At 51.8% G+C, this 23,540-nt stretch overlaps 9 protein-coding genes across 9 annotated transcripts; 5 read left to right on the forward strand and 4 right to left on the reverse strand.

Annotated features, from left to right (window-relative positions):
• Positions 1 to 1,802: 1,802 nt before the first annotated feature.
• A1O5_06849 (uncharacterized protein) lies at positions 1,803 to 2,418 on the forward strand (the record flags this gene model as incomplete). Its single annotated transcript, XM_007747440.1, has 2 exons — positions 1,803 to 2,019; positions 2,072 to 2,418. 2 exons carry the CDS (start codon positions 1,803 to 1,805, stop codon positions 2,416 to 2,418), a joined length of 564 nt encoding a protein of 187 aa, XP_007745630.1.
• Positions 2,419 to 3,670: 1,252 nt separating this feature from the next.
• A1O5_06850 (uncharacterized protein) lies at positions 3,671 to 5,383 on the forward strand (the record flags this gene model as incomplete). Its single annotated transcript, XM_007747441.1, has 1 exon — positions 3,671 to 5,383. One exon carries the CDS (start codon positions 3,671 to 3,673, stop codon positions 5,381 to 5,383), a length of 1,713 nt encoding a protein of 570 aa, XP_007745631.1.
• A 640-nt stretch (positions 5,384 to 6,023) lies between these two features.
• On the reverse strand, positions 6,024 to 7,781 carry A1O5_06851 (uncharacterized protein; the record flags this gene model as incomplete). The annotated part of the gene is made up of 4 exons (XM_007747442.1): positions 6,024 to 6,517; positions 6,599 to 7,447; positions 7,504 to 7,611; positions 7,664 to 7,781. 4 exons carry the CDS (start codon positions 7,779 to 7,781, stop codon positions 6,024 to 6,026), a joined length of 1,569 nt encoding a protein of 522 aa, XP_007745632.1.
• A 1,831-nt stretch (positions 7,782 to 9,612) lies between these two features.
• A1O5_06852 (uncharacterized protein) lies at positions 9,613 to 11,879 on the forward strand (the record flags this gene model as incomplete). Its single annotated transcript, XM_007747443.1, has 5 exons — positions 9,613 to 9,732; positions 9,795 to 10,273; positions 10,401 to 10,871; positions 10,959 to 11,206; positions 11,494 to 11,879. 5 exons carry the CDS (start codon positions 9,613 to 9,615, stop codon positions 11,877 to 11,879), a joined length of 1,704 nt encoding a protein of 567 aa, XP_007745633.1.
• Positions 11,880 to 12,892: 1,013 nt separating this feature from the next.
• A1O5_06853 (uncharacterized protein) lies at positions 12,893 to 13,704 on the reverse strand (the record flags this gene model as incomplete). Its single annotated transcript, XM_007747444.1, has 3 exons — positions 12,893 to 12,967; positions 12,990 to 13,621; positions 13,689 to 13,704. 3 exons carry the CDS (start codon positions 13,702 to 13,704, stop codon positions 12,893 to 12,895), a joined length of 723 nt encoding a protein of 240 aa, XP_007745634.1.
• Positions 13,705 to 14,227: 523 nt separating this feature from the next.
• Positions 14,228 to 14,815, reverse strand: A1O5_06854 (uncharacterized protein; the record flags this gene model as incomplete). Its single annotated transcript, XM_007747445.1, has 2 exons — positions 14,228 to 14,706; positions 14,764 to 14,815. 2 exons carry the CDS (start codon positions 14,813 to 14,815, stop codon positions 14,228 to 14,230), a joined length of 531 nt encoding a protein of 176 aa, XP_007745635.1.
• Positions 14,816 to 15,750: 935 nt separating this feature from the next.
• A1O5_06855 (uncharacterized protein) lies at positions 15,751 to 17,457 on the forward strand (the record flags this gene model as incomplete). Its single annotated transcript, XM_007747446.1, has 1 exon — positions 15,751 to 17,457. One exon carries the CDS (start codon positions 15,751 to 15,753, stop codon positions 17,455 to 17,457), a length of 1,707 nt encoding a protein of 568 aa, XP_007745636.1.
• Positions 17,458 to 18,180: 723 nt separating this feature from the next.
• Positions 18,181 to 20,208, reverse strand: A1O5_06856 (uncharacterized protein; the record flags this gene model as incomplete). The annotated part of the gene is made up of 9 exons (XM_007747447.1): positions 18,181 to 18,369; positions 18,440 to 18,667; positions 18,744 to 18,888; positions 18,960 to 19,108; positions 19,167 to 19,423; positions 19,491 to 19,666; positions 19,723 to 19,831; positions 19,893 to 20,091; positions 20,158 to 20,208. 9 exons carry the CDS (start codon positions 20,206 to 20,208, stop codon positions 18,181 to 18,183), a joined length of 1,503 nt encoding a protein of 500 aa, XP_007745637.1.
• Positions 20,209 to 20,981: 773 nt separating this feature from the next.
• A1O5_06857 (uncharacterized protein) lies at positions 20,982 to 23,373 on the forward strand (the record flags this gene model as incomplete). The annotated part of the gene is made up of 8 exons (XM_007747448.1): positions 20,982 to 21,051; positions 21,118 to 21,410; positions 21,507 to 21,673; positions 21,772 to 21,948; positions 22,035 to 22,346; positions 22,411 to 22,424; positions 22,490 to 22,586; positions 22,629 to 23,373. The coding sequence occupies 8 exons, from the start codon at positions 20,982 to 20,984 to the stop codon at positions 23,371 to 23,373; spliced, it is 1,875 nt and encodes a 624-aa protein (XP_007745638.1).
• Positions 23,374 to 23,540: the final 167 nt, after the last annotated feature.

Raw genomic sequence — 23,540 nt, forward strand, 5'->3', positions numbered from 1 at the left:
CTGCAACTTGCAGTTACGTCCCCCAGGACTGGGCCAGCAGTCTCTGGTCGGGGCTTCCATTCTCAATGCTGAGATATGAAGTAAGGCTTCATAGTGAAGCCGACATGCTGAGAGGTCACAACTACAAATATCTTCCAAGTGACTGAATTATCGCGTGGAAACAATACCCCGCACGTATCTGCTCCGTGGTAAGGATCTCGTGGCCCCTGAAGATTCACTGCTTGTAGTTGCAATGGTCGTGGCTTTAGCGGCTGTGGAGACCGGTCAATTTCCGCCGCTCCTCCTCCCTTCTTCCCCCCTGACGAAGTACCCTGCCAATCGGAAGTACCTAGTCTAAGATAGTCCTGTGCGGGGTGCGCCCGTTTGGATTAGTTAAGTAACTTGGCATCGGGCCGAGAAGCAGACACTTCCTTCAGTTGGGCGTGCAATCACGAAGTTAAGTATGGAACAATTGGCATGTGATGCACACGGGCCAATGCATACTGGAGGCAAACGAGGCTCAACGTTGAGGTGGGTGAGAAGCCACCACGGACATAAATGCCCCAAAGTTGATTCCTTGCTAATTTGTTAGGTTGTTTTTTGTGTCGAGTGGCAATGGTCGCTTTTGTTGCGCACTTGTGCAATTCTGTGATTTGACACAATCTCTGTATGATTCTGTCTGCCTTCTCGCATTTCAGTGAGATCCTCTTTATCTATATACAAAACCTGCTGGATTCTAGAGCATTGTTCAAATGCTTCGGAGGGACTGAAACCGGAATTCGGTTCTTCCGCACTGCGGCCCCAAGACCAAGCCTGTGGATGCCACAACAGCTTTCTTTCTTGGGAGAAGCTCTGAGTTTCCAGATACTGCGCCCTACACATCTGCCGCCGTTGGCTTCCAGATTCACACAGGTAATAAACCAGCTTTGTGATTGGCAAGATAGGAGCAAGTACTGTCGCCCTGGATTTAGCCGACAGTGCCCGTCATAGCCCACCCCTCTCGCGGAGATTCGTGATATGTGAAAGGTTGCAGGGATTCTAATTTTGTTTTGGTTTGGACATGGGAGGATGCCATAGCACATGCATTCATTGCAAGGGTGGCAAGTTATCGCCCACGGACAAGGACTGCGTCTCAAACTTCGTTCGGCTTCACGGTCTCAGTTGACGCATTGCCGGCTCGACAAGTCGTCCGTTACGTTGAAATGCCCTAGATGATATCTTGGCAGTTCCGAGGACGATCAAAATCCAACCATTGCATGGAATGGTGTGACTGGATCCGACATCTGCTCTGGCATTGGGCAGCCACTCCTTACTGACCAGTGTACGACAAGTCGCAGCCTATTCAAACTGTTCCGGGGGTTTCTATGGGATGTACTACCCACTTTAGGAGTCAAGAAATAAGGGACTCCGATACCGACAACCTATACAATTCCTTAGAATAGCTACACCCCTACGATTCGTTGACGGCAACTAGCTACATTCGCTTTTTAGCGTTGAGTTTGAGCCGTTGTTGATATTTCATATGCTGTCGCCTTCTAGGAAAGACGTGATATCACAATTGAATGGATAAATCTACTGTCTTGCAGTCTTGAACAATGCCGACAACGTCAATTTTAACTCCTGTTTGCGTCTCGAAATTTTTACAGACAAAACATGTTCAGGCTTATCATGGTGGACTGACTACCATCCCAAAGATTGACGACCTACAGCAGGTGGGAGAGAGGGAGAGCATTTCTCTTGCGATTGCAAACACGGTGGCGAATCTTTACAAAGTGCAAAGCCGTGAAGACTATGCACACTATGCGAAGAATATAGCTCCTATCATGTTTGGCAAAGTCCTCAGGCATGTCGCAGAGAACGAACCAATCCGTCTCGTTGTTCTAGCGTCCCAACTATCACAGTATGAGGGCGTCCCTCGGGGCAGGAAATTCGAGCCAGAATCCAACCTAACCCGCTTCGATGAACTCTGCAAGCATATATCCACGATCTACAGCCCTGGCGCTCGAGTCGATGTGGTCATGGACGGGCTCATTCACAACGGTATGCACACAAGACCCAAACGTTGAGTTACATTGCTCAGGTCAGCATACAGATCTCTTCGGAGTCGGAGACGTCGAAGAGTGGGAATCTATCAAGGCAATGGAGGAAGCTGCGGCTAAGAGACACTCTGGGACTCTCAACATTCTCCCAATCTGGAACTTATTGGAGGACGAGCACGACGATATCCCGCTGCCTCTGGAAGAGGCTAGGTTCTATTTCTTGCACCATGCACAGCTGCTAAAAGACCACCTGATATCAAGGTTCGGCAATCCCAACAACGATTCTATCACGATTCCTCCAACATTCAAGGCAATATACGTCAGCGAACAGTATTCCAAATTGTGTGGTGGAGAGAACAAGAACACTGCGGCCAAGGTCGCCCTACATGTAGATACATGAGCTTTCCGTCCGCAAGACTCTTACTAACTTTTTGCTCTTCCAAGGCTCTAGCAAACGTGCTAGAATCGGCGTTCGGCAACGCTGTGCATATCTCACTCTGACCTTTGAGTCGCACGGTATCCTCTTGTGCTCAGTCAAGTACTCGGATACATCTGGAGGGTCGGCACCGGCGAGGGGAAATTGGAAAGGATTTGCTGTGAATCTTGTGCTTATGGATGCTTGCAACGGCAATACAATGACAATTTTCTGATACCATATTTTCATGAAGGGTGGACTGTGTCGTCTCCCAGGCAGTGCACGACAACTATTTGTGTCCATCTCTATACTCAGAGTGCAAGAGCGACTAGTGGAATTTATCAAATATCGTGGATATGAACCAGCTTTTAAGAAGCGTAGCTCATCACTTGCATCATAACCACAGTATCGGTCATGCCAGGCCAGCAGACAGTATCGCACCATTTGTGGAACATCTAAGTTGCCACCATTCTCTTGACTTTGCGCGCATACAAAGAGGCCGTCAAAAGTATCGATGTTAGTTTCAAGCTCTGTAACACGACTCCGTGTCCACTTCGGTTTCTTCCTCGCTGGAAGCTGACACCAAATCATAAAGCTTCAATTGGATTCGTCAGCCGGGCGGACCTTCAGGGACGATTGTGATTATAACCATAAAAACGATAATTAAATATAGACATGATTGGAGAGAAATTGTTTCGATCCAGTGTCTTATTTTAGTATACGGACATTTCGAGTCCCTTACAGGGGCACTGCCGTGCTCAATCTGGCGCCAAGCCTCCAGACCCACTCCACCTTCTTCTTAGAGCAAAGCCGATGCATGGTGTGAGCCGTGTCAATAGGCGCTACTGCACTGGCTGCATTCGGCAAAAGTGGACAACGAACGTACTGTTTGTTGCAAAGCAACAATCTTCCCTAGGTGCGAATATAGATTTTCTGCAGTGTTTTCGAAGCTGGCGATGAATGCCCCCGCCAATCAAGGGAAGTTGTGGGGGATCCAAAGGAGGAGGCTATCTCTCATGGCTTCCGTGGGTGACTGAATAGTTTCCGTTGCAGCTCCAGCTTTTCAAGGCTTTGAGTTCTCTTTGTTTGTTGGCAGTATTCGTGGTAATCGGCGGTGTATGAGGCTTTTGTGACCATCATTGAGCATCTGCAAGTACGGAGATTTCCTTCCATCGATCTCAACATTACGTGCTCCGTCGCTGTCGCTACCCCTGCCTGTCAAATATCACCTCCAGCCATGAATCGAGCTATACCCTACCATTTTGTTACCTTGACGGCGATCCAACTGGACGAACGCCGGACGTCACTCGACCGACACGGCTTCTACGCCTGGCTCTCGCCTATCGTCCTCCTCGCAATCGTTTTCGCCATTCGTCTCGCTGGAACTTTCTACAAAGACCGTATTGTTCCTCTTTCTAAGGACTCCCTGGAGCAGCCTCCATCGACTCTGCAAGTCCAACAACGGCGCATTGCCTGGTGGCTAGACCAACCCATGACTTCGGAGTTCGGTGCTAGAAAAGTGCACATCCTTGGAGTTGCCTACGCGTGCTGGCTGCTGTTCCTCACACTCCGACAATCCGGAGATGATTACCTGCACCTCACCAAGCTGTTAGGCCATATCGCAGTATCTCAGCTACCATTTCAGTACATGATGGCCATAAAATCCCCTCGAAACCCGGTCCAGTTCGCTACAGGCCTGAGCCACGAGACCTTAAATCCTTATCATCGGCTCTTTGGCCGGATCATCCACCTCTTCTTAGCCGCACATGCCGTCCTGTACATGAATTTTTTTGTCATGGAGAAAATCTTGTCTCAACGACTTAGAAACTGGGATGTCTGCCTAGGCTTGACTGCATTCTGCATCTTCAACGGTCTCGCGATCGCAGCGCTCCCGACAGTCCGCAGGGCCGCTTACCACAAACATTTTTACAGGCCACATGTCGTCTTGTCAGGTCTTCTCATGCCTGCCCTGTTCATGCATGTGTCCACTGCCCGTAAGTACGTCTACCAGATGGCTGCATGTTACATCTTCAATGGAGCCGCTCGTTCCAACTCGACCAGCGTGCCGATTGCGTCAACCCTGTCACTAATCTGCGGCACAAATCTCGCCAAACTTCAAATTACGGGTCCGGCATGGGGTGTTCCACCTCTTCTAGGCGCCGGTACGCCTGGGTGGGTGCCAGGACAGCACGTCTACGTCAAGCGGAGTATCAGCCCGGCAATGCCCCGCAGCCCATTGACTGTAGTGTCCCTTCCACCGCGGGAAGCCCAGGACGGCGGAGACGAGAGCTCAAATATCGATCTGGTGCTTCGCGTCACGAATGGTCCAATGACCAGCTGGCTAGCCGCCCAGCCGACGGAGACAGGGCTTGTGGCTCAAAATGCAAAACTGTTCGTCGAGGGACCCTACGGACAAGCTCGGACATACGTGCCCACTCTACTTCGGGCCGGCGAGAGTGACGGAGCGATCATGCTTGTTGCCGGCGGAGTGGGTGCGACCTTCACCATGCCGATATACTTATCCCTCCTGGCGACACGGAAGTCGACGCAGAACATCTATTACACCTGGTTCGTGAAGTCGCTCCGGGACGCAGAATGGGGCCTGGAAATGCTGCTAACAGCAGCTGTAGCGGAGCTGAACGTGGCCGTGTACATCACAAAGCCGAGCGCCGAGAAGCTTCGTGAGACGGTTACCACGAAGCGTGGGTTGAGAGTGTTCGGCTACGGCAGACGGCCGGAAATGAAGGCAGTGGTCGACGATGTCTTCTCGCCGACTAGAGGAGCGCTGGAGAAAAGCTCGATTGCCAAGAACAGCGTTGCAAAAGTCAGTGTTCTGGCTTGCGGTCCCCCAAGCATGACGCGGGCGCTGCGCAAGGAGGTGGGCAAGCATGTCATGCGTGATGGATGGCATGTGTGGTATCACGAGGAAGTTTTTGGCCTGGGGCCGTAGTATGCTTGTTTTACTCAAATACTAACATTCGGAAGGCACGTACCTGTCCAGACCCGGTGTGGCTCTAATAGAGAGGGAACCCTACTAGTATTTCTTGTGGTTGTTTTCCTGTGGTTGTTTTCCAGTGGAGCTGATAGGTCTAGCTTTGAAAGAGCAATCGGACTGCGTTGTGAAGTGGGATTGAGATGGTGGAGAGGGAGAGGATTGTATGTAGTATGGATTACCGTGAGATGACCAGATAATCGCAAGAAATGCATAGCTTTTGATGACTGGATCTCCGAGGAGGAGGGGCACAATTTCGTCCTGTATCCAACTTTACCGCACGTGCTTCAAAACGGCATAGGCATTTAATATGCACCAATCTATCTTAAAGGCATACTTTGTAGAGCTCCTTGAAAAATTAAGAGAATAATTGTCGAGCATCATGACTAGAAATAAGCATTTGTGTCTGCTTGAAGTATAAATACTGGTCATTTATAATAAAAATAAGCTATTTTCGCTCCTGCGCCAGCAGAACGCCTTCGTGCATACGTGCATACGACTCCGCAGTCCAAATTACGTCGTATGTGCATGTATCGGCACCCTGGTTCCTAACACAAACGCCGAGGCCTAGCAACCCAGGTTCTTATTCGAGCAAATCTTACTCCCCTTTCTGCAAAAGCTGGTCTTTCTCTTGAGCCTGTACGAATGCCTCCATGATTTGTTGTCTTTTCATTTCCGATCGTGGGACCAGGTCGAATTGGAATGGGTTAGGTTTGGTGATCAGGAGTGGGTGGTAGTCATTCACCGGAATGGGCAGCTCCTGCCCCAGCTTGTCCTTCTTCCGCTTGATGTCGAATCCCCACGCGACAGCGGCCAACAGGCAGAAGGTCTGCGTCTGCACGATGTTGACGCCTTGGCAGATCCGTCGACCAAACCCAAATTGGTGGTAGCCATGGAGGGTCGGGAACTGGGTGAGAGGCTCCTTGTAAGTTGGGTAGCCCGGCAAGAGCCAGCGGTCAGGGTTGAATGTCTCCGGGTCCGGGTAGACCTCGGGATCGCGAGACAGGGACCATTCCATCGGATGCACCCAGGAGCCCTTGGGTAAGAAATATCCGTCGTAGATGCAATCGTCCTGAAGCTCGTGTGGAATACCTTTTCAGCAAACGCGTCAGCAGGAACTACTTAAAAGAAACATAAAAAAAACGAGAGAAAAAAAAAAGCAAATGGACAAACCAGTGGGTACCGCCGGCCTCCATCTTAAACCCTCCTTTACAATTGCCCGCATAATTGGCAGATCCGACATGTCCGAGAGTACCGGCATTCTGTCACCACAAAGGGCATCGATGTCCTTTTGTAGTCTCGTCATCCATTCTGGATGCAGTGTCATGGCTAGGAAGAAGGTATGGAGCGGAGATGATGTGGTATGAATTCCTGCCATTGAGACCATCCCGACATTGAACGCGGCTTCAATATCGGTCGGAAAGCCAAAGCGGTGGCCGTGTTCGAGGTATGTGCGCGTGAAGCAAGGAGGTGCCTGGCCCTTCTCCCACTGCTCCCGCACCTCATTTTGGCAATTCTGGTAAAGTCTAGTTTCCTTCTCTTGCCGGTCTTCCTCGTCGACTCTCCACCAGGCGATACATTTGGGCACTCTCATGCATCCTGGTAGAATATTTGAAAAACGCCCAGATGGTGAAATATTAATGAGCAATCTCCAGGCGTTTGTACACAGCGCAGATGCGTGGTGTGGAGTTCCAAAGGCACATCGACTCAAAAAGCGTGCCTGATGCTGATCGAGGTGTGTACTCCATCTTTCAGGGTTCTGAAGCAAGCGCACCAGCGTGCGAGGTACTTCGACGGTCTGATGGTCATAGTAGTTGTTCTCATGGGCCGTGCCGAAGATGAGATGAGTAAATTTTCGTTGTCGACGCCAGGTATCATGGAAACCTTGGAGAGGTAGATACTTCCAATCTTTTGTTCCCGGGACATTGGGGAATGCAGCTGGTCTGTCAGAACAAATGGAACCTTGTTTGGCGAGGATGTCAAGGACCATGTGCTCCTTCGAAACCCAAATGTGCACGATTCCTGTCCAAAGGCAATCAGGTACTCGACCTCTACTTCTATCAAACAAACGAGCCTACCCATCATGGTTTGCTGGTAAATGGGACCATACTTGGCTGACCATTCGGCAAATTTCATCCAAGTCTTCTCGCTGGGAATGTCGTGGACACGGCCAATCCATGGAAGACCTCATTATCATCAGCTAGTAGATTTTGGAGGTGAGGATGGCCGATGTAATACCTTTTGGCCCTGGAATCTCTCGAGTTCCCGCAGGGCGACGTGGCTTGCTGATAAGTGAGCGCCAGATAACCAGTCCAAGCACGATCAATACGAGAGCAACGAACGAATATACTGCCATGGTTTCTTTCAAAATCTACTATGCAGATGAACGCAGTGTACAGCAACGGCCGAGATACTCAATCGTTTTTGATCACGCTTTTAATCGATTATCCTGACACTAGAGGAACACGGTAAGGTTGACTAAATCTAGAAGCTAGATGGATGGAAGTTAACAACCCTTTCGCGTTTGCATCTCCCAGATGTTGCGGACCACATGGAGTGAAAGCTAATGCAACGGAACTTCAACCCACGGACCTTTTCACATACAAATTTGCATGGGAAGAGACTTTAGGAGGCCGTATTTCAGTCGACCCCTGCACTGCAGCGTATATATAGTAGCATTGCCATCCGACAACCGATCCCCCAGGGGGAAAGTAGCATTAGGTCGCAGAACGAGACACGAGCTTTCTCGTGTGACATGGGGCTGTTTCAAAGCAAGAAACTTTGGAGGGGTTAGAGTTTGTGGTCTCGTGTTGTAGCGGAGTGTTGCCTCCGCCCTTCACCCAGGAGCTGCGCCGACCTCGTATATCTTAATTTAGCTTCACTCCGACGTGAGGAACTTCGACAATTACCCATTCTTGGGAGTCATCCCGGCTACAACATTGATGATGAACCGTAGCCAGGTATGGATTCATCGCTGTAATGAGTACCTAGTTCAATCACTCCATTATTAGCCCCAACTATGTCAACCGTTGTCTTCGGATTCAATTTCTGCTGCGCGAGAGGGCCCCTAGCTTAGGAAGCACCAAACTTAAACTGCCAGGTTTAAGCAACAACAACGCACTTTTAATGTTATACGAAGAGAGCACATCCTAGACACTCGAGTAGCTCTAAAAATAGGCGTTAGACTGGGATCCGAGCGACTTGGAAAGGTAACGGAGTCTGAGAAAAGTCGTTCTCCATAGGTCCTTGGAAACTGAGTTCAGAATGCTTTCCTTCTAGTCACAGCTGAACCGTTTTCTGCATGGAGGCTTTGAGTCGCCAGTCAAGACAGCGATTATACTCGGTGGACTCAGAGAGATTGCGATATGGGATGCCCATCCGGTTTGCACACCCGGAAAGCGTTTTTCCTTCTCTTTTACTCCAGTATTCCATCTCTTACCTGGACCGGGCAAGGTCTGTTGCAGGGCCTGCCTTACCGGGTGGACACTCTTTTCAACTCTCCGCCCCGCTGTGACAATCTGTATCATTACTGGATTAGCAGCTTGCCTAATTAGGTATGGCAGTCCTCTCTGATCCCTAAGCATCAAGCTCAAGAATCGCAAACTGAATGGCGGACCGGGGGAATATTTCTGTAGCCCGATCCTCTAGCAGAAGGAGGCGCATCACGCGAGTAAGGGGATTGGTACCGCCCACCCTGGGATGAGCTTGTCGAGCCTTTGCCGACTGAACAGAAATTGATTGGGAAGTCACGGAAAAATTGTAGTAGTTGTATAGAGACATATAGAGCCGTTCCGGGTACCTCCCTACAGTGTGACAATACTCGACAGGCAGCATCAGAAGGTGGATGCTGTGGCAGACATCTTAGTGAAAAGCTCAGGTTGAAGCGGCCTTCGCTGCCCTCTAGGATCAAACCGTAGTTCGCAATTAGGTTCTTCTTTCGCGAGTAATCTAGGTACAGAGAAGTAGACTTGTTTTGAGCTTGCTTTACTCTGACGGAAAGCTTTCCCTAACCCACACGCTAAATTCACCCCGTGGGCGTCTTTTGCCCACGGTCTTCCCACGGTCTTGCCACGGTCTGACCGTCATTTATCTTTTGATGCTCGAGCTACGGCGAGGCATAAATCTACTACTTGATCATTGCCTGTATCTTCGGCCCTCTCTTTAAACTTGGCTTCTCTGAATATCCCATGGAACCATACCTTCTGGTGGCAATTAGTGTACTAGTCCTGACTGCGAGTATCTCCAGTACAGTGAAAGCGGGACAATCACCTCTGACAAGCCCCACCGACCAAGCAGCCTTGCGGGCTGTAAGTTTCTTCCCCCGAGGCCTCTTCGCCAAAACGGCTCTCCTTAACTGACCTCCCAAAAGTGCAATATCCTTGTCGAATTATTTCCAGAGCTAGTCTCGTTCCCGAACGATAGACAGTACCGATCTCAGCAAGCTCAGTACTGGGCCTTCAACCAGGCAGATTTCGCTCCAACATGCCGCTTATCTCCGGAGACGCCGGAACAAGTCAGCAGCCTCGTCTCCCAGCTTGTTGCCTTGGGAGATAACGTCCAGTTCGCCATCACGAGCGGCGGCCACTCGACCGCTCATGGCGCCTCGAATCTAAACGACGGCATCACGCTGGATTTGTCCGCATTGTCGTCGGTCTCCGTTGCACATGACTATTCATATGTCGAAGTGGGCACCGGGGCCCGCTGGCTAGACATTTATCAGATTCTTGACCCTCTTGGACTGGCGGTTTCTGGAGGCAGAGCTGCGTCTGTGGGCATAGGAGGATACCTGCTGGGTGGTCTGTCACCCCCTGAGCCCAATGAGATCACGCTGCTTACAAAGCTGCCTGGGTAGGCGGCATATCCATTTTGTCGAGCCTATATGGCTGGTCCGCGGATACCCTTCTGTCAATCGAGGTACGGAATATGTTTGACCTGACTGACTACAAAAGCACTCGAGCAATCACTAACACTTGAGGTCTTTCCTCGCAAAGGTGATCCTCGCAAACGGTACAGTAGTCAACACTTCTTCGTCAAGCCATTGCAATCTCTTCTCCGTACTCAAAGGGGGTAGCAACAACTTCGGCATAGCAACGAGATTCCGCCTGAGGACATTCCCACTTCAAGAGCCACTGCACGTCGCTCTCCTACAGTACTCGCACGGACACCTCTCTCGGGTGATAAGTGCCCTTGCAGTCTTTACACAGAATGCACGTCTCGACCCCTCCTCATCGGCGGAGCTTTCGGTTGGTTTCGACGCGCTAAGTAGCCAGACGGTGTATGTTCTCACGCTGACCCGCGTCAACTCGGGCTCGGGCTCGAACAAGAAGGACGAGTCCCCGTTGTGGGAACCGTTTCTGGAGATCCCGACCCTTGAGACCACCATGTTCAGGGCTGGGATGACCGAAGTGGCCGAGATGGTTGAGATGAACAATCCCTACGGCTTCCGGTATGCCTCTTAGCCCTCCCTCTGCTTCTTTGCTAGCGTCCACCTCACGTCATCTCTCATTGGCATCCCTGACGACGCTCGATCTAGGGTGTACAAAACGACTCTCACAGTCCACAACGACCCTAACCTCCTGTCGAAAATCACAGACCTCTTCACTGCAAACGTTGTTCACAACCGCACGCTAGACACAGAACAGCATGGCTCTGATGCGCGCGATCCCCTCTTTCGGGCCGGAATGCTGCTTCAGCCACTTACACTACCGCACCTACATTACTCCAGGCGTCAAGGAGCGAGGAATCTGATGGGGCTAGACGACGAAGCCGAGCCATTGATGCGTAGGTGTTGTTCTTCATTCCTTGCCAGACAAGTATTGCTTCTCACCACCATCGTCCCATCCCATCCCATCCCATCCCATCCCATTATATTCCCGTCACAAAGGATTTCCCCCGACCGAGGACCAGGACTCATCCCTCCCGCCATGACATCTCCCACGCCCTGACATATAAACCCACCCCATTTCTTTCTCCCCCTTCCCAACCTCCACCGCCCCTCCTCTCTCAGCCGGCTTCCTTCCTCTCGAGCTCCCGAACCCAATCATCAAAACTAATCCCTACAACCCAAGTCCTCTCCTTCGAATCCCACCACCTCCACCCCACCCACGACGCAAACTCCGTCGCCACAATAACTCGCATCCTAGCCGAGGCCGAAACCCTCGCGCGCCGCCACGGCCGCTCCTCCTCCTCCTCCACCACCACCACCACCACCTCCTCCTCCACGTCTGCGCTGCTCAGAACGGACCGGACCGGGAACGGGGACAGGGACGACGGCGCACTGCATCCGTTCCGGTACATCAACTACGCAAACACCGGGCAGGACGTCTGGGCCCTTCTGGAGAAGAAGAACAAGGGTAGGATGATGGAGGAGGCGAGGAAAGTGAGGGACGCGTACGATCCGAAAGGCGTAATGGCGACGCGGGTCAAAGGCGGGTTCAAACTCAGGGAAGAATAATATTGATTGCCGTCGGGAGTTCCAGAAACAGTGAGTTAGCTAATGAGCGAGTGAGCGAGCAAGCAGGATGAAATAAGATGTGGTATCTTCTTCTGTGTCTGGATCATTGTTCGAGCAATTCCCGCTTTTGTGATAGGTCTAGCCCTCTAGGTAAAGGTTTTTTTTGCAGTGGATTGTCCAAAGATGAATGTGCCATGGTCGTCGTCACTTTTTATGTCAGTTACATCCAGACCTCCCTTACCGGGTCATAAAATCTCATGATTATCCGTCTGCTGCCTGTCGACATATCCGCTGCAATCGGATATCCAAGACCTGCCAAATGTCTTCGATCTCATCCGCCGGAGCAACAGATTGGACCTGCTGAACTGACCATGTAAGGAGACAGAATTAGGAACGGTCGGGCAACGTGCGTATAAACCCGTGGCTGCAACTCCAACAGCCAGAATGTCCAGACTCAGGTTAGCCTGTCAGCTGGTGAGCATCATCCCGAGTCTGACTTGTGTTTCCTGTGCTCATGTCTCATCGCCCAGCACAGCCCCGGCGCCGAATTGGTCAGCGATTTCCGTCTTGTAGCGCGCCAGGAAGCGACCGCCGAGAATTCGAAGAAGTTCCTGGCAGAAGCAGTCAGAAAATGCTGCTTTCCATCACACTTGGTGCGGTTCAGGTGACCTTCCGCACCACAGGGATCCGTACCGCCGATATCGACCCCATCAGCCACCTCTTCATATCAGCAAGCGTCCTTGTAACATCTTTCCAGCGACGCTTTACCCAATCTTCAACTCGGCGATCTTTGTACCCCTTCCATCTCGCCCACACCACGAAGAGAAACACCAAACTTGCATCAACCAAAATTTGCCGCACAAGTGCCCACGCTAACCACTTAACCCACGTCGATATTCTGTAGAATATCCTTCTCCGCCTAGATGTCAACTCGGGGGAGAAAGACGAAGAGGAGAGCAAGTGATTTGCGGATAACTGTTCTCGCAGTGCGGCGACCTCGGTTGAAAGATGCCTTAAGTGAGACTCAATGCGACTTCGCCAGTCTGGATCAGAGTGAGCTCGCCGCGAAGATGATAAAGGACCAATAACTGCATGGGTTATCGGATCCACCTCTTCACTCTCCACAATATCATCGCTCCCTCTCTGTGAAACTGGCGACAGGACTCGCATCCGACTTGGGTCCGAATTTAATCTGCCCAGACTTTCCCCTTCGCCTCGTGTGCTTTGGCCGGGAGGTAGACTCCCGAAACTTGTTGTTTGTTTCAGACCAGCCCGCTCCAACCGTCTGGTGGACGACTCTGCATCGTCGTCCTCTGAGCTCCCGCTTTGACTTTTGATCTGGTTCCAAACGAATTCCAGTTCTGCTACCAGCTCACGAGATTCCTGTGTCCCGGAGGCATATTCCTTCATGGTATCTATTAGTGTACTGATGTACCGTCGTTTGGCTTCAGTGCGGGACATGCCGGCGCAGGCATGCCACGCATCCCATTTCTCAATCTCGGCTTCAGCCTCTCGCATCCTTAGGTCTCGAGACGCGTAGCGGTGAACGTTGTTTGACTTGGAGTTGTTGGGGTCTGGGGAAACAGAGGGCACGGTCGGACGCGGGAGGATAGATTCAACGTCACCCTCCATGGATTGTTTATAGAGGCCATAGAGACGTAGCCGGGCGGACGGAGGTGGTCGTGAGGAGCCAGTTCGAGGGAGCCGGCGCACTGTGGCAAGGGCATGGACAAACACGCGATCTGGATCGGGAGAAGTGAGACTCCGACAACGTACCATCAGGATAACGGAGATGAGGATAAAACATACCCACAGAGTCCGACATGGCGCCCACTGCGCCCGAGGACTGCTTGCCTCACTAAAGCAGCAGTGTCGAAGAGGGTGAATTCAATGTCAAATCGTGGGTGTCATTCAAATACCCGGGCCGAAGACAGCAGGCGGAGAAAGCGGGAGATCCAGAAGTCGCGTGAGAAGGCTGAGAGGAATCTAGAAGACGGGAGAGACGAAAGATGAAGCAGCTGTGAACATGAGCCAACGGATCAAGTATGGACCCTAAGGATAAGCCGAAAAGAGGATGTATAACAAGGGTGGGTTGTATAGCTGAACGACTGCCGAAGTTGACGAGGACAGTATCGCATTTGCCATTGAGTATGGAGTAGCAATTATTTGATCATCTCTGGCTTTTCGGGATTCCAACGCCTCGGCCTGCGATTACGGCGGAGCATAGTTTCATCACTATCACGGCGGAGCATTTATCTCAAGCCGCAATCCGCCATTCTCACCTTCAGCCAAATTGTCCTCTCTACTCCCTCCTTCCACACACCGTATCACCAGTACACCTCTCAGCTCTATCCCCCGACTCTCCCTGGCTCCGCCCTACCACTCAGCTCTGTCGTCTCCCTGGCGACCCCGTGTGAAGGCTGCTCCGGATCACTGTGGGCGCTCTGTCGGTTTCTGGTCGATTCCTTCGGAGCTTCTCCGCTCATGGCATACTTGCTCAAATCTCCATACTTGACAGTGTTCAGGGCACTCTCGTGAGAGGCGTGGAGATGCACTCGTGGCACTGCCGATTGTGATATTTGTCCCTTTTGCGCGGCGTCGAATGCTTCCTTCCACCGGTGTGCACAGAGACACCACTTCATTCCATCCTTGACTCCCGCCTCTCTCAGGTTGTTTCCTCTTGAATTTGTAAAGTCCAGAAACTCTTGGTTCACTGTGGCTGCGACCGAATGATTGCCTTTGTCTTCAGGTCCAGTCCTGCAGTATCCATCGCGAAAGAAGCCGGTCGGAGGATCTTTAGAGTGCATTGCGAGCTGGCCCCCGGCGACTGAGAGCTAGCTTGTTAGTGCCTCTTCGCGAAACTCGAACCAAAGAGAGAGCGCACCATTCTTATTCTTCATCATTTCCTTGCTTGAGCTCTGAGGAGTCGTCGCCATCTTGGATGATTCGCTCCAATACCGGATAGTGTATCTCGGACAGTTCCTACTGTATTCAATCAAGGCCCAGATATTGCGATCTCGTCAAGAGAGGAATTGAGGTAAGGAAAACTAGGATAAATCCGGAGGCGGTCACTAATTTTTCAGTCTGGGCTAAATGGTCAAGCCTACGATACCTGGTGGTGGCTCTGAAGTCATGACGTTTTCCAATGCGTTTACATCACTGAGATCTAAGTGTTCCCAGTCGGCACGGGCCATGACTCACCGATGACAGCATATATTGACGCCTTGGAGGCCTTTCAGAAAGAAGGAAACAGAATATAACATGTATATCTTCAATTTTGCACTGCCTCATCCGTGAAAGACACCACGGCAAATGCCCCTGGAGCTGGAAAGTCTGGCCAAGGGCATTATACAAAGCAAGACGTATGCCAACAAGAAACGGAAACAATGTCCGTCAGACATTTCGTGTTCGGCAGGGGGCTTGGACGCCTGACATACTATGCATTATACAGTGTGTTCTTTCTCCGCTTCACCAGCATAACATGCATATAAATACAGCACCTTCGTGGATCCAACAGAAGCACGATGGATCAATATCTCTGCATGTCGACGGAGTATGTCTCAACGGAGTCTACCCTTCCTCCCCGGCAGTTGCACCTCGGCAATGTATCCGGGGATGCGGATAGAGGCCGCGGGGAGATGTACGGGGTATGCCTCCACCATTTCTACTCACCTCGTTGGTGCACCGGTTATGCTACTGACGCCGGTGTCGATCTTTCCTTTATCTCCAGATCTCTCCATGACATAGCGGGCGCCCAGAAATCTTGTTAAAGGTACCAGTCAACCCCCGAACTAACTATTACAGATCTCTATAGTATTCTTTCTCTCGAAAATACTCGTACACCCAGGGCCATACCTCGGTAGTCTCTGCTATGCTGGACCAGGATGGCTCAAGAAAATATGATGAAGCTTCGATTGACGATGTTATGATCCCTATATCCGTAGGTGGCGCGGACGACGTGACAGCTCAGAATGTGCCCCTCCAAAACGATCCAAGATATCCACCAATACCGGGACCTCTCGATGCCAATGACATTGAATATCGATACTTGACCTTTGAAACGGACATTCCGCTAAACCCGATACTCCCATCTGGGGCGAAAAATGAGCTTCCGCCGTGTCCCAACCTGCGCGACTTCGACAACCCATTTACCTGGTCGCTGACCCGGAAAAAGCTCATGACCTACCTTTCCTGCTCGGTCAATATCACAGCCGCCTACTCCGCCGGCTCTTATGCATCACCAACGGCTCAGCTGACTGAAAAGTGGGGAATCTCTGCTGTGGCGTACAAGACTGGCATTACTATCTTTACGGCTGGATTTGGAATTGCTCCCATGGTGCTGGCGCCCTTCTCAGAGATCAATGGAAGGAGACCTGTCTTTATTTTTACCGGAATTCTTTTCGTCATATGTCAAATTGGCTGCGCGGTAACCGACTCATTTGCAGGAATGCTGCTGGCTCGATTCTTCCTTGGCGTTGGAGGATCTACCTTTTCTACCATGGTCGGCGGCATTCTGGCAGACGTTTGGGTCACGGCTGACCGGAACGGTCCCATGGTCCTTTTCACTGGAGCGACTCTGTTTGGCACCGGGCTAGGGCCTCTAGTCTCTGGCTTCGTTGCACAGCGGACCACATGGCGTTGGGTATTCTGGATACAAGTTATCACCAGCGGCACCTTGGTCTCTCTTGTCACTGTCTTCTTCAAAGAAACGCGAGGTAGCATTATTCTCAGTCGCAAGGCCAAATTGCTGAACAAATGGTACGAGCAACTAGAGGCCGCAGGAGCCCTAGGAATGGAAGTCGATGGTGATAGAATCGGTCAGGAAAAGGGCTCGAAGAGGTGTTGCCGGATCCGGTGGAAAGTGAAAGCGGACGAAGAAAGACTGTCGATAAGCCGGATGATCGCGGTCTCCCTTTACCGACCTGTTCACATGCTCGTGACCGAGCCTGTGGTCTTTTGGTTTAGTCTCTGGATCGCATTCTCCTGGGCAGTGCTGTATCTGCAGTTCGGATCAATCCCTCTGGTGTTCCAGGTCAATCACGGCTTCAGCCTAGAACAGACCGGGGTGGTATTTACTGCGATGTGTGTCGGGGCTATTATCTCCACGGTCCTCAGCATCTGGCAAGAGAAATGGGCTGCTAAACACTACCCTGTCAAGATCAACGGCAGCCCAGAAGGGAGACTGCTGTTCACATGCATCGAGTCGGCCTTCATGCCAATCGGTTTGTTTTGGTTTGGCTGGACATGCTACTCCTCCGTCCACTGGATCGTCCCTACAATTGCCGTCGGGGTCGCGACAATGGGCATCTTCAGCATCTTCCTGGGAACCTTCAACTACACAGCGGATTGCTATCACATCTATGCGAGCTCGGCTCTTGCAGCTTCGGGCCTTTGTCGAAACCTACTGGGTGGATCTTTCCCACTGGTAACAAACCAGCTTTTCACCAACCTGGGTTTCCAAGCTGCAAGCAGCTTACTGGGCGCCATCGGGCTCGCCTTGACTCTTGTCCCCTGGGTCCTCGTCCTTTACGGACCAAAGATTAGGGCCAGGAGCAAGATTGCGAGTTCATTCACGTGAAGCATCATTGCAGATGACAACCTGTCACTTGGAGCCGAGCCGAGCCGCACCCTGCATCGAGGCAACAGCCGGCCAGTTTTGGGGAAAACTGTCCTACTTCGGTACGCTGTCTTGTCCTCGGGCAAAAAGGGTAGAAGGCATCCACAAAACGAATCGTTATAATCGATGGTAAAACGAGTGATGCCAGAGCGAAAGGAAAGGGGTGACTTTACACGATTTGAACGAACCGAGAGAAGGATTCGGACTTTTCCAACTTGGAAAGCAAGGCAACCAGAGTTGCTACATTACATGCATGGGGCAAGATTTCGGGTGGAATATTAAACGAGAATTTGCATCGAAAGTATACACATGTAGACAGCACCGGTTCATTTATAAGAACCAAGTTCACGGGGCTTAAACACTGCCTGCGGCCCGGCAGAGTCTCGGATCGAACTGACTGCGAAACATCTTCAAGAGGGATGTACCCAGGGTAGTACAGTCCCACCCCGAGGCCGGGGCTCGGGTTCACAGCACAAGCACTTCCAGTAGGCACCTGGACACAATATGCTTGTAGGCAGATAGGGACGCACCGCCTATGTGCAGGAGTTAACTGGGTAGTAGATTTTTGAGGCGCTAGCTAAAATTGACGGGTTTATATGTACAGTACATACAACAAGCAGAGCGAATTTGGTCGCAAATGCTGCTCAGAACATGCTATGTTCGATAGGTCTAACCAGTAAGGGGTTAGAAATCTTCTTTCTGGCCCTCGTGGGTAAAGTTGTCAATGTTCTCGGAAACAGACGTGACGGCCGCCGCTTTCTCCCCTTCAAGCTGGCCAACCCGGCGCTCGGCGTCAGTGTAGTGGATTTCGGCTGGTCGGAAGGGGTTGAACGGGACTGCGAATATGGCGTCAATCTCCTCGAGAGCGCGGCCCTGGAACGAGGGACGGTGCGTTAACTTTTGTCATTCCCTTGGGACTGGGCGCGAGACGACTCAAACTCACCTTGGTCTCGGGAAGGAAGAGGAAGGTGAAGACAAAAGCGAGCACGGAGATGCTGCCAAACACCCATCCGACTCCGAAGTGGATGTTGTTGATCATGTACGGGATGACAAAGTTGGTCACAAAGGCCCAGATCACATTCCACGACGTCCCCAGCGCCTGCGTCTTTTCACGGACGGCGGCGTTGGGGATCTCAGAGCCGAGCAGGTACGGGATCGAGGCGCCGCCCATCTGCAAAGAGGAGGCATATTAGTACAATTGACCTTGTGAATTTGTCGAACACATGCCGCTGGCGTCTGTAACTCACATTGTAACTAAATGCGTAGAGCATGAAGGCAGCCACAATCGTGTTCTTATCAGTTACGCTCTTGTGGCTCATCCCACCGAGCCCGGCTAACAAGTATATCCAAAAGGCCTGGAAGAAGTAAGTGATCATGAGGCTGTATCGACGACTGCGGAACATAACTGTCAGCTCGAGCACGGCCTGCGCAATAGGAAATAGAACTCCGGGGATTTAACACACCCAAGCTTATCGACCAAGTACATGCCCGGGATGACGGAGAGAAAGCTGAGACAGCTGTTAATGACAGGATAGGTAAAAGCCTGGTCAGCATAGCCATTTGTCTTGTAGAACGTTGTTTGATAAGTCGAGACAAAGGCTTGGCCGGTAGTCTTTAACACGCATGGTTAATCCAAATTATTGATCACTTCACGGATGGATGTTACTCACCTGCTGGAAAAAGTAGTAAACAATGATTAGTGCCGTTCGGCGGAGGTTGGTCCCACGCACGAGGTCGAGCCATGGGGCTTTATGCACTTGTTCCTGGAGAGCTTCTTTGATGGCCTGGATCTCGGCTGCGCACTTGTCATCAGAACCATCACCCTTCGGTCTGATGCGGCGGAGGGCCGTGATGGCCTCGTGGTCACGGTCCTTCGACAAGAGCCAACGGGGAGAGCTCGGAATGAACAGCGTGAAGAGAATTATCACTGAAGCCTTGTGTCAACGATACTGAACCGTCCCAACAGGGTAAGAGAAGGGGTTGTGGCCACTTACAGACGGGGAAGATAAACTGGATCCCAGTGACTGCTTTCCAACCTAACCCGTCGGTTCTGGTGGAGAAGGCCTTGTTGACGCCAGTGGCAATGACGCTTCCGGCGTTGAGAAAGAGTTGCAGGGAGACGACGACAAGGCCTCGGAATGGTGCCGGGACAATCTCAGACTGGTAGGTGCTGCGACAAACCTGTCAGTCTCGCTCAAACGGCATCGTTGGAGGCCGGCAGCTTACGTCACGTCGACTTCAACTAGACCGACCGAGATGTAGACAATGATACGCCCAACGATGAATTGTGCGAAACGCCCGGACCCGGCGTCCGTGCCGGCTGCGGTGATTTCGACTAGAGGGAATGCCAATGAGCCTGGAGGAAGTAGCTAGCCCAAGGGAACGAAGAAACTCACTGATGATACCAACGAATGAGACGGCCGACAGACCAAAGAACACAGCGCGGTGGCCAACCCACTCAATGGCCGGACCAGCGACCAAGCACCCGACAAACTTGCCGATGAAAGCGAGAGAGGACAGTAGCGACGTATGGAGAGAATCGATGGCGTATTTACCGGTCGAGGGATGGTACACACCGAATTGTCGGACAAAGCCCTGGGTGGATGGTGTTCAGTGCTGCGCGGCTGGTCTATCAGGCGCATCAAATAGTAGGACACTCACAGGATTGGCGAGGATACCACCAAAGCTGCCTGTGTCGTACCCAAAGAGCATGTCCCCCACGAGCAGACAGAAGCAGGAGAACAAAAGCATTGGGGTCACCATGGACCACGCCGATGGCGACGTCGCCATCGTAGCAAGAGTAACTAGAGGCCTGAGCGGTGGGCGTTCCTTTTGGAGGCAGACACAGACTGGTAACGGTGCAGATCTGAATTGGTGCATCTGGAACGCTGCGGCGGGGAACTCGCTTGTCTTATATCCAGAGCAGGCAGCTAGACACGATATCTGCAGGAGCCCCCATGGGGTCCCTGGATGAGGTGAGGAGGCGAGGAAGTGAGCAAGGGAGCAAGTGAGGATTCCGAGCGAGAAGGAAGTCTGGAAGTCTGGACTCTCAGAGCGACATCTCGTTCGGAGCGGAGTGGATCCGAAAAAGGGGGCAGAGCCTTCCGAGCGAAATGGCCTTTCCGACCTTTCCACCCTTTCATTTACTATCTCAAATCTTACCTTCTCTCGTCTAATTAGAGCAAACGCGGCGCTCGCACACTGCTCCTAGCGTACTCTCCGGCATGCAGTCCGAGAGTCCAGGTGACCAAGTCCAAAGATCCTCGACCCTGATAACTGGTCTCACGTCCGTCTTTTCTTCAAGTTCAAACTTTCCGAGCAAGACTTTGAGAAGATACCTCCTGCGTTGTGCAGTTAGACAAGGGCAGCTCGATCGTGCTTTATAGATTCTCGTCACAAGCCCATTCTGGTGACATCTTCAGTCCAGTATCGCCCAAGTTCTGACAGTAGAACGTCGCGAGACCGCTCTCCTTGAAGTTTCCAATATGAACGGTGGTCCTAATGGGATGCCCAAGCGGCCCAACTTTCTCTTTATCCTGGCCGACGACCTTGCAGGTTCTCTCCCTCCCTCAGGCTGAATTCAGCTGACCATATGGTGCTGCCAGGGTTTCTCCGACATAGGCTGCTATGGCGCCGAGATTCAAACTCCCCATATCGACCGCCTGGCTGCCGAGGGCATCCGTATGCTAAATGTCCATGCCGCGGCGGCTTGTTCGCCCACACGCGCAATGCTCCTTAGCGGGACTGACGCGCACCTCGGTGGGCTTGGCGTGTTGATAGAATACAAGAATAGCGAGAAAGGGGCGAGACGATGGTCCGGTAAAGCAGGGTACGAGGGATATCTGAACAATGACGTGGCGACGTTGCCTGAGATCCTGACGGATCATGGCTATTTCACCGTCATGTCAGGCAAGGTCAGTCCTCTCCTTGGTCTGTGTTGTTCGTTCTGCTTTCCAGCTGGATGATCTGAATGTTTGGCCGAATTTTCCTCCGGGCTGACCAACCACTAGTGGCATCTGGGGTTGCGTGCGTGTCAGGGGCCTTGGGAACGAGGTTTCCAGAAGGCCTTCGCCATGCTTCCTGGGTGTTGTAACCATTACGGTTGGGAGCCAGTGCAGGAATCCTTCCCGGTTGGTGGTCGGCCCGTTCATGCTGAAGAGGGGAAAAGGGTTGAAATGTGAGTTAGAGATGCCACAGATTATTGTCATCATTCTGGCATGATGATATCCGTGAACATGTATACTGAGCTGAACTGACCGTGTCCTTTTCCTCAAGACCACCCAACAAGACAGAAGATCCCGAAGGCTTCTACTCGACCAACTACTACACTAATCGGTTAATTAATTTCCTCGAAACCCGGTCTGAGGTCGAGGCTTCGAAACCTTTCTTTGCTTTCTTACCGTACACCGCACCACATTGGCCATTGCAATGCCCCAAGGCGCAACGTGACAAGTGAGTTTGGATCCAAGGCGAACCTCTGTTGCCAGTTCTACCACCATGTTTTCCTAGTCAAGGCCGAACTGATTTTGGCCTCAAAGATACGCGGGGATGTACGATGATGGCCCACACGCCTTGAGGGGTCGCCGACTGAGAAAGCTTGCTGAGATGGGAATCATAGACAAGTCCGTTGTCCCGCACAAAGTAGAGACAACTACGCAAGGCGTTGGGGAATGGGATGATCTCACGCCAGAGGAGAAGAAGCTCTCAAGCAGGGCTATGGAAGCATACGCTGGCATGGTGGACTCGATCGACGTCAATGTTGGCGAAGTGATAGATTACTTGAAGAAGACGGGAGAGTATGACAACACGTTTATCGTATTTATGAGTGACAATGGGGCGGAGGGCGCTGCGTGAGTACTCGATTTACCTTTAGAAGTTGTTTTTGAGCCGACCATTCTGACTTTGGGCATGCAGACTGGAAGCTGTCCGTGAGTTGAGACATCCTCCCCTAGTTACTGCATAGAGGACACACAAGCTGACTGTCATCTCGCAGCGGTCATGGGTGACAACATAAAACGCGCCATCCATCAATACTATGACAACTCTTACGAGAATATTGGCTCCTGGAACTCGTTCACCTGGTACGGTCAGTCCGCTCCAGGGCAAGACATGAGCTGACATTGCAACTCCAGGCTTGGTCCGCTTTGGGCTCAGGCGTCAACCGCTCCATCGAGGTTGTTCAAATGCTACCCGTCCCAAGGTGGGATCCTGGTGCCCTGCATCGTGAAGCCTCCTGCCAGAACCTTTCTGCCTTCATTCTCTCCCGGCTCCTTTAATCGTTCTTTTGCAACCGTCATGGATTTCGCCCCCACGTTTCTCGAGCTGGCCGGTGTGGGCCTACCCTCTGCTTCGGAGAGAAGAAACCGGACATGCCTGGGCAGAAGCACTGCTCCACGCAAAATGACGACTTTTCGAGGGAGAAACGTGCACGTCATCCGCGGAATCTCGTGGGTGCCATTTTTCTCCCGGGACGAAAGAGTGGAGGACAATGAGATGTGGGCAATTCACTCGTCTTCTGAGCCTGTTGGGTGGGAGCTCTTTGCGCGTGGCGCATTGCGGAAAGGGGATTGGAAGATTGTCCACTTCTCTAAGGAACGGGGAGGTGCAGGCGAAGGCGATGAGGGCTGGGAGCTTTTCAACGTGGTTGACGACCCGGGAGAAACGAAAGACCTGGCCGAGACTGAGCCCAAAAAACTGCAAGAGCTGCTGGCTTGTTGGGATGAGTATGTAAGTGAGTGTGGCATCGTATGGGGACCAGTCGCATTGGCTCCAGGGTTGGGGAAGGACGATGCTCCAGAGCTGTGGGAAGATGAGCTAGAATTGCAAAAGTCGTGGATGGGAGCTAGAGGAGGAGAATGTCCTGTGCCTTGTCAATGAGGGAGATGGCCTTTCGGGCTTAGGGAGGAACGAATAGCGGATAGATCCCTTGCAGCAATGGCATTTCAACGCCATTACCCCTAGGAGGCTTACGCGACAGTTCTCGTGCGCACGTTTTATGTATAATGTTCGCTCAGCTCGCCCATGTATAGACTGACATTATTCAC

Source organism: Cladophialophora psammophila (genome assembly GCF_000585535.1).
Source record: "Cladophialophora psammophila CBS 110553 chromosome Unknown aczJe-supercont1.10, whole genome shotgun sequence".
Classification (NCBI taxonomy): domain Eukaryota; kingdom Fungi; phylum Ascomycota; class Eurotiomycetes; order Chaetothyriales; family Herpotrichiellaceae; genus Cladophialophora; species Cladophialophora psammophila.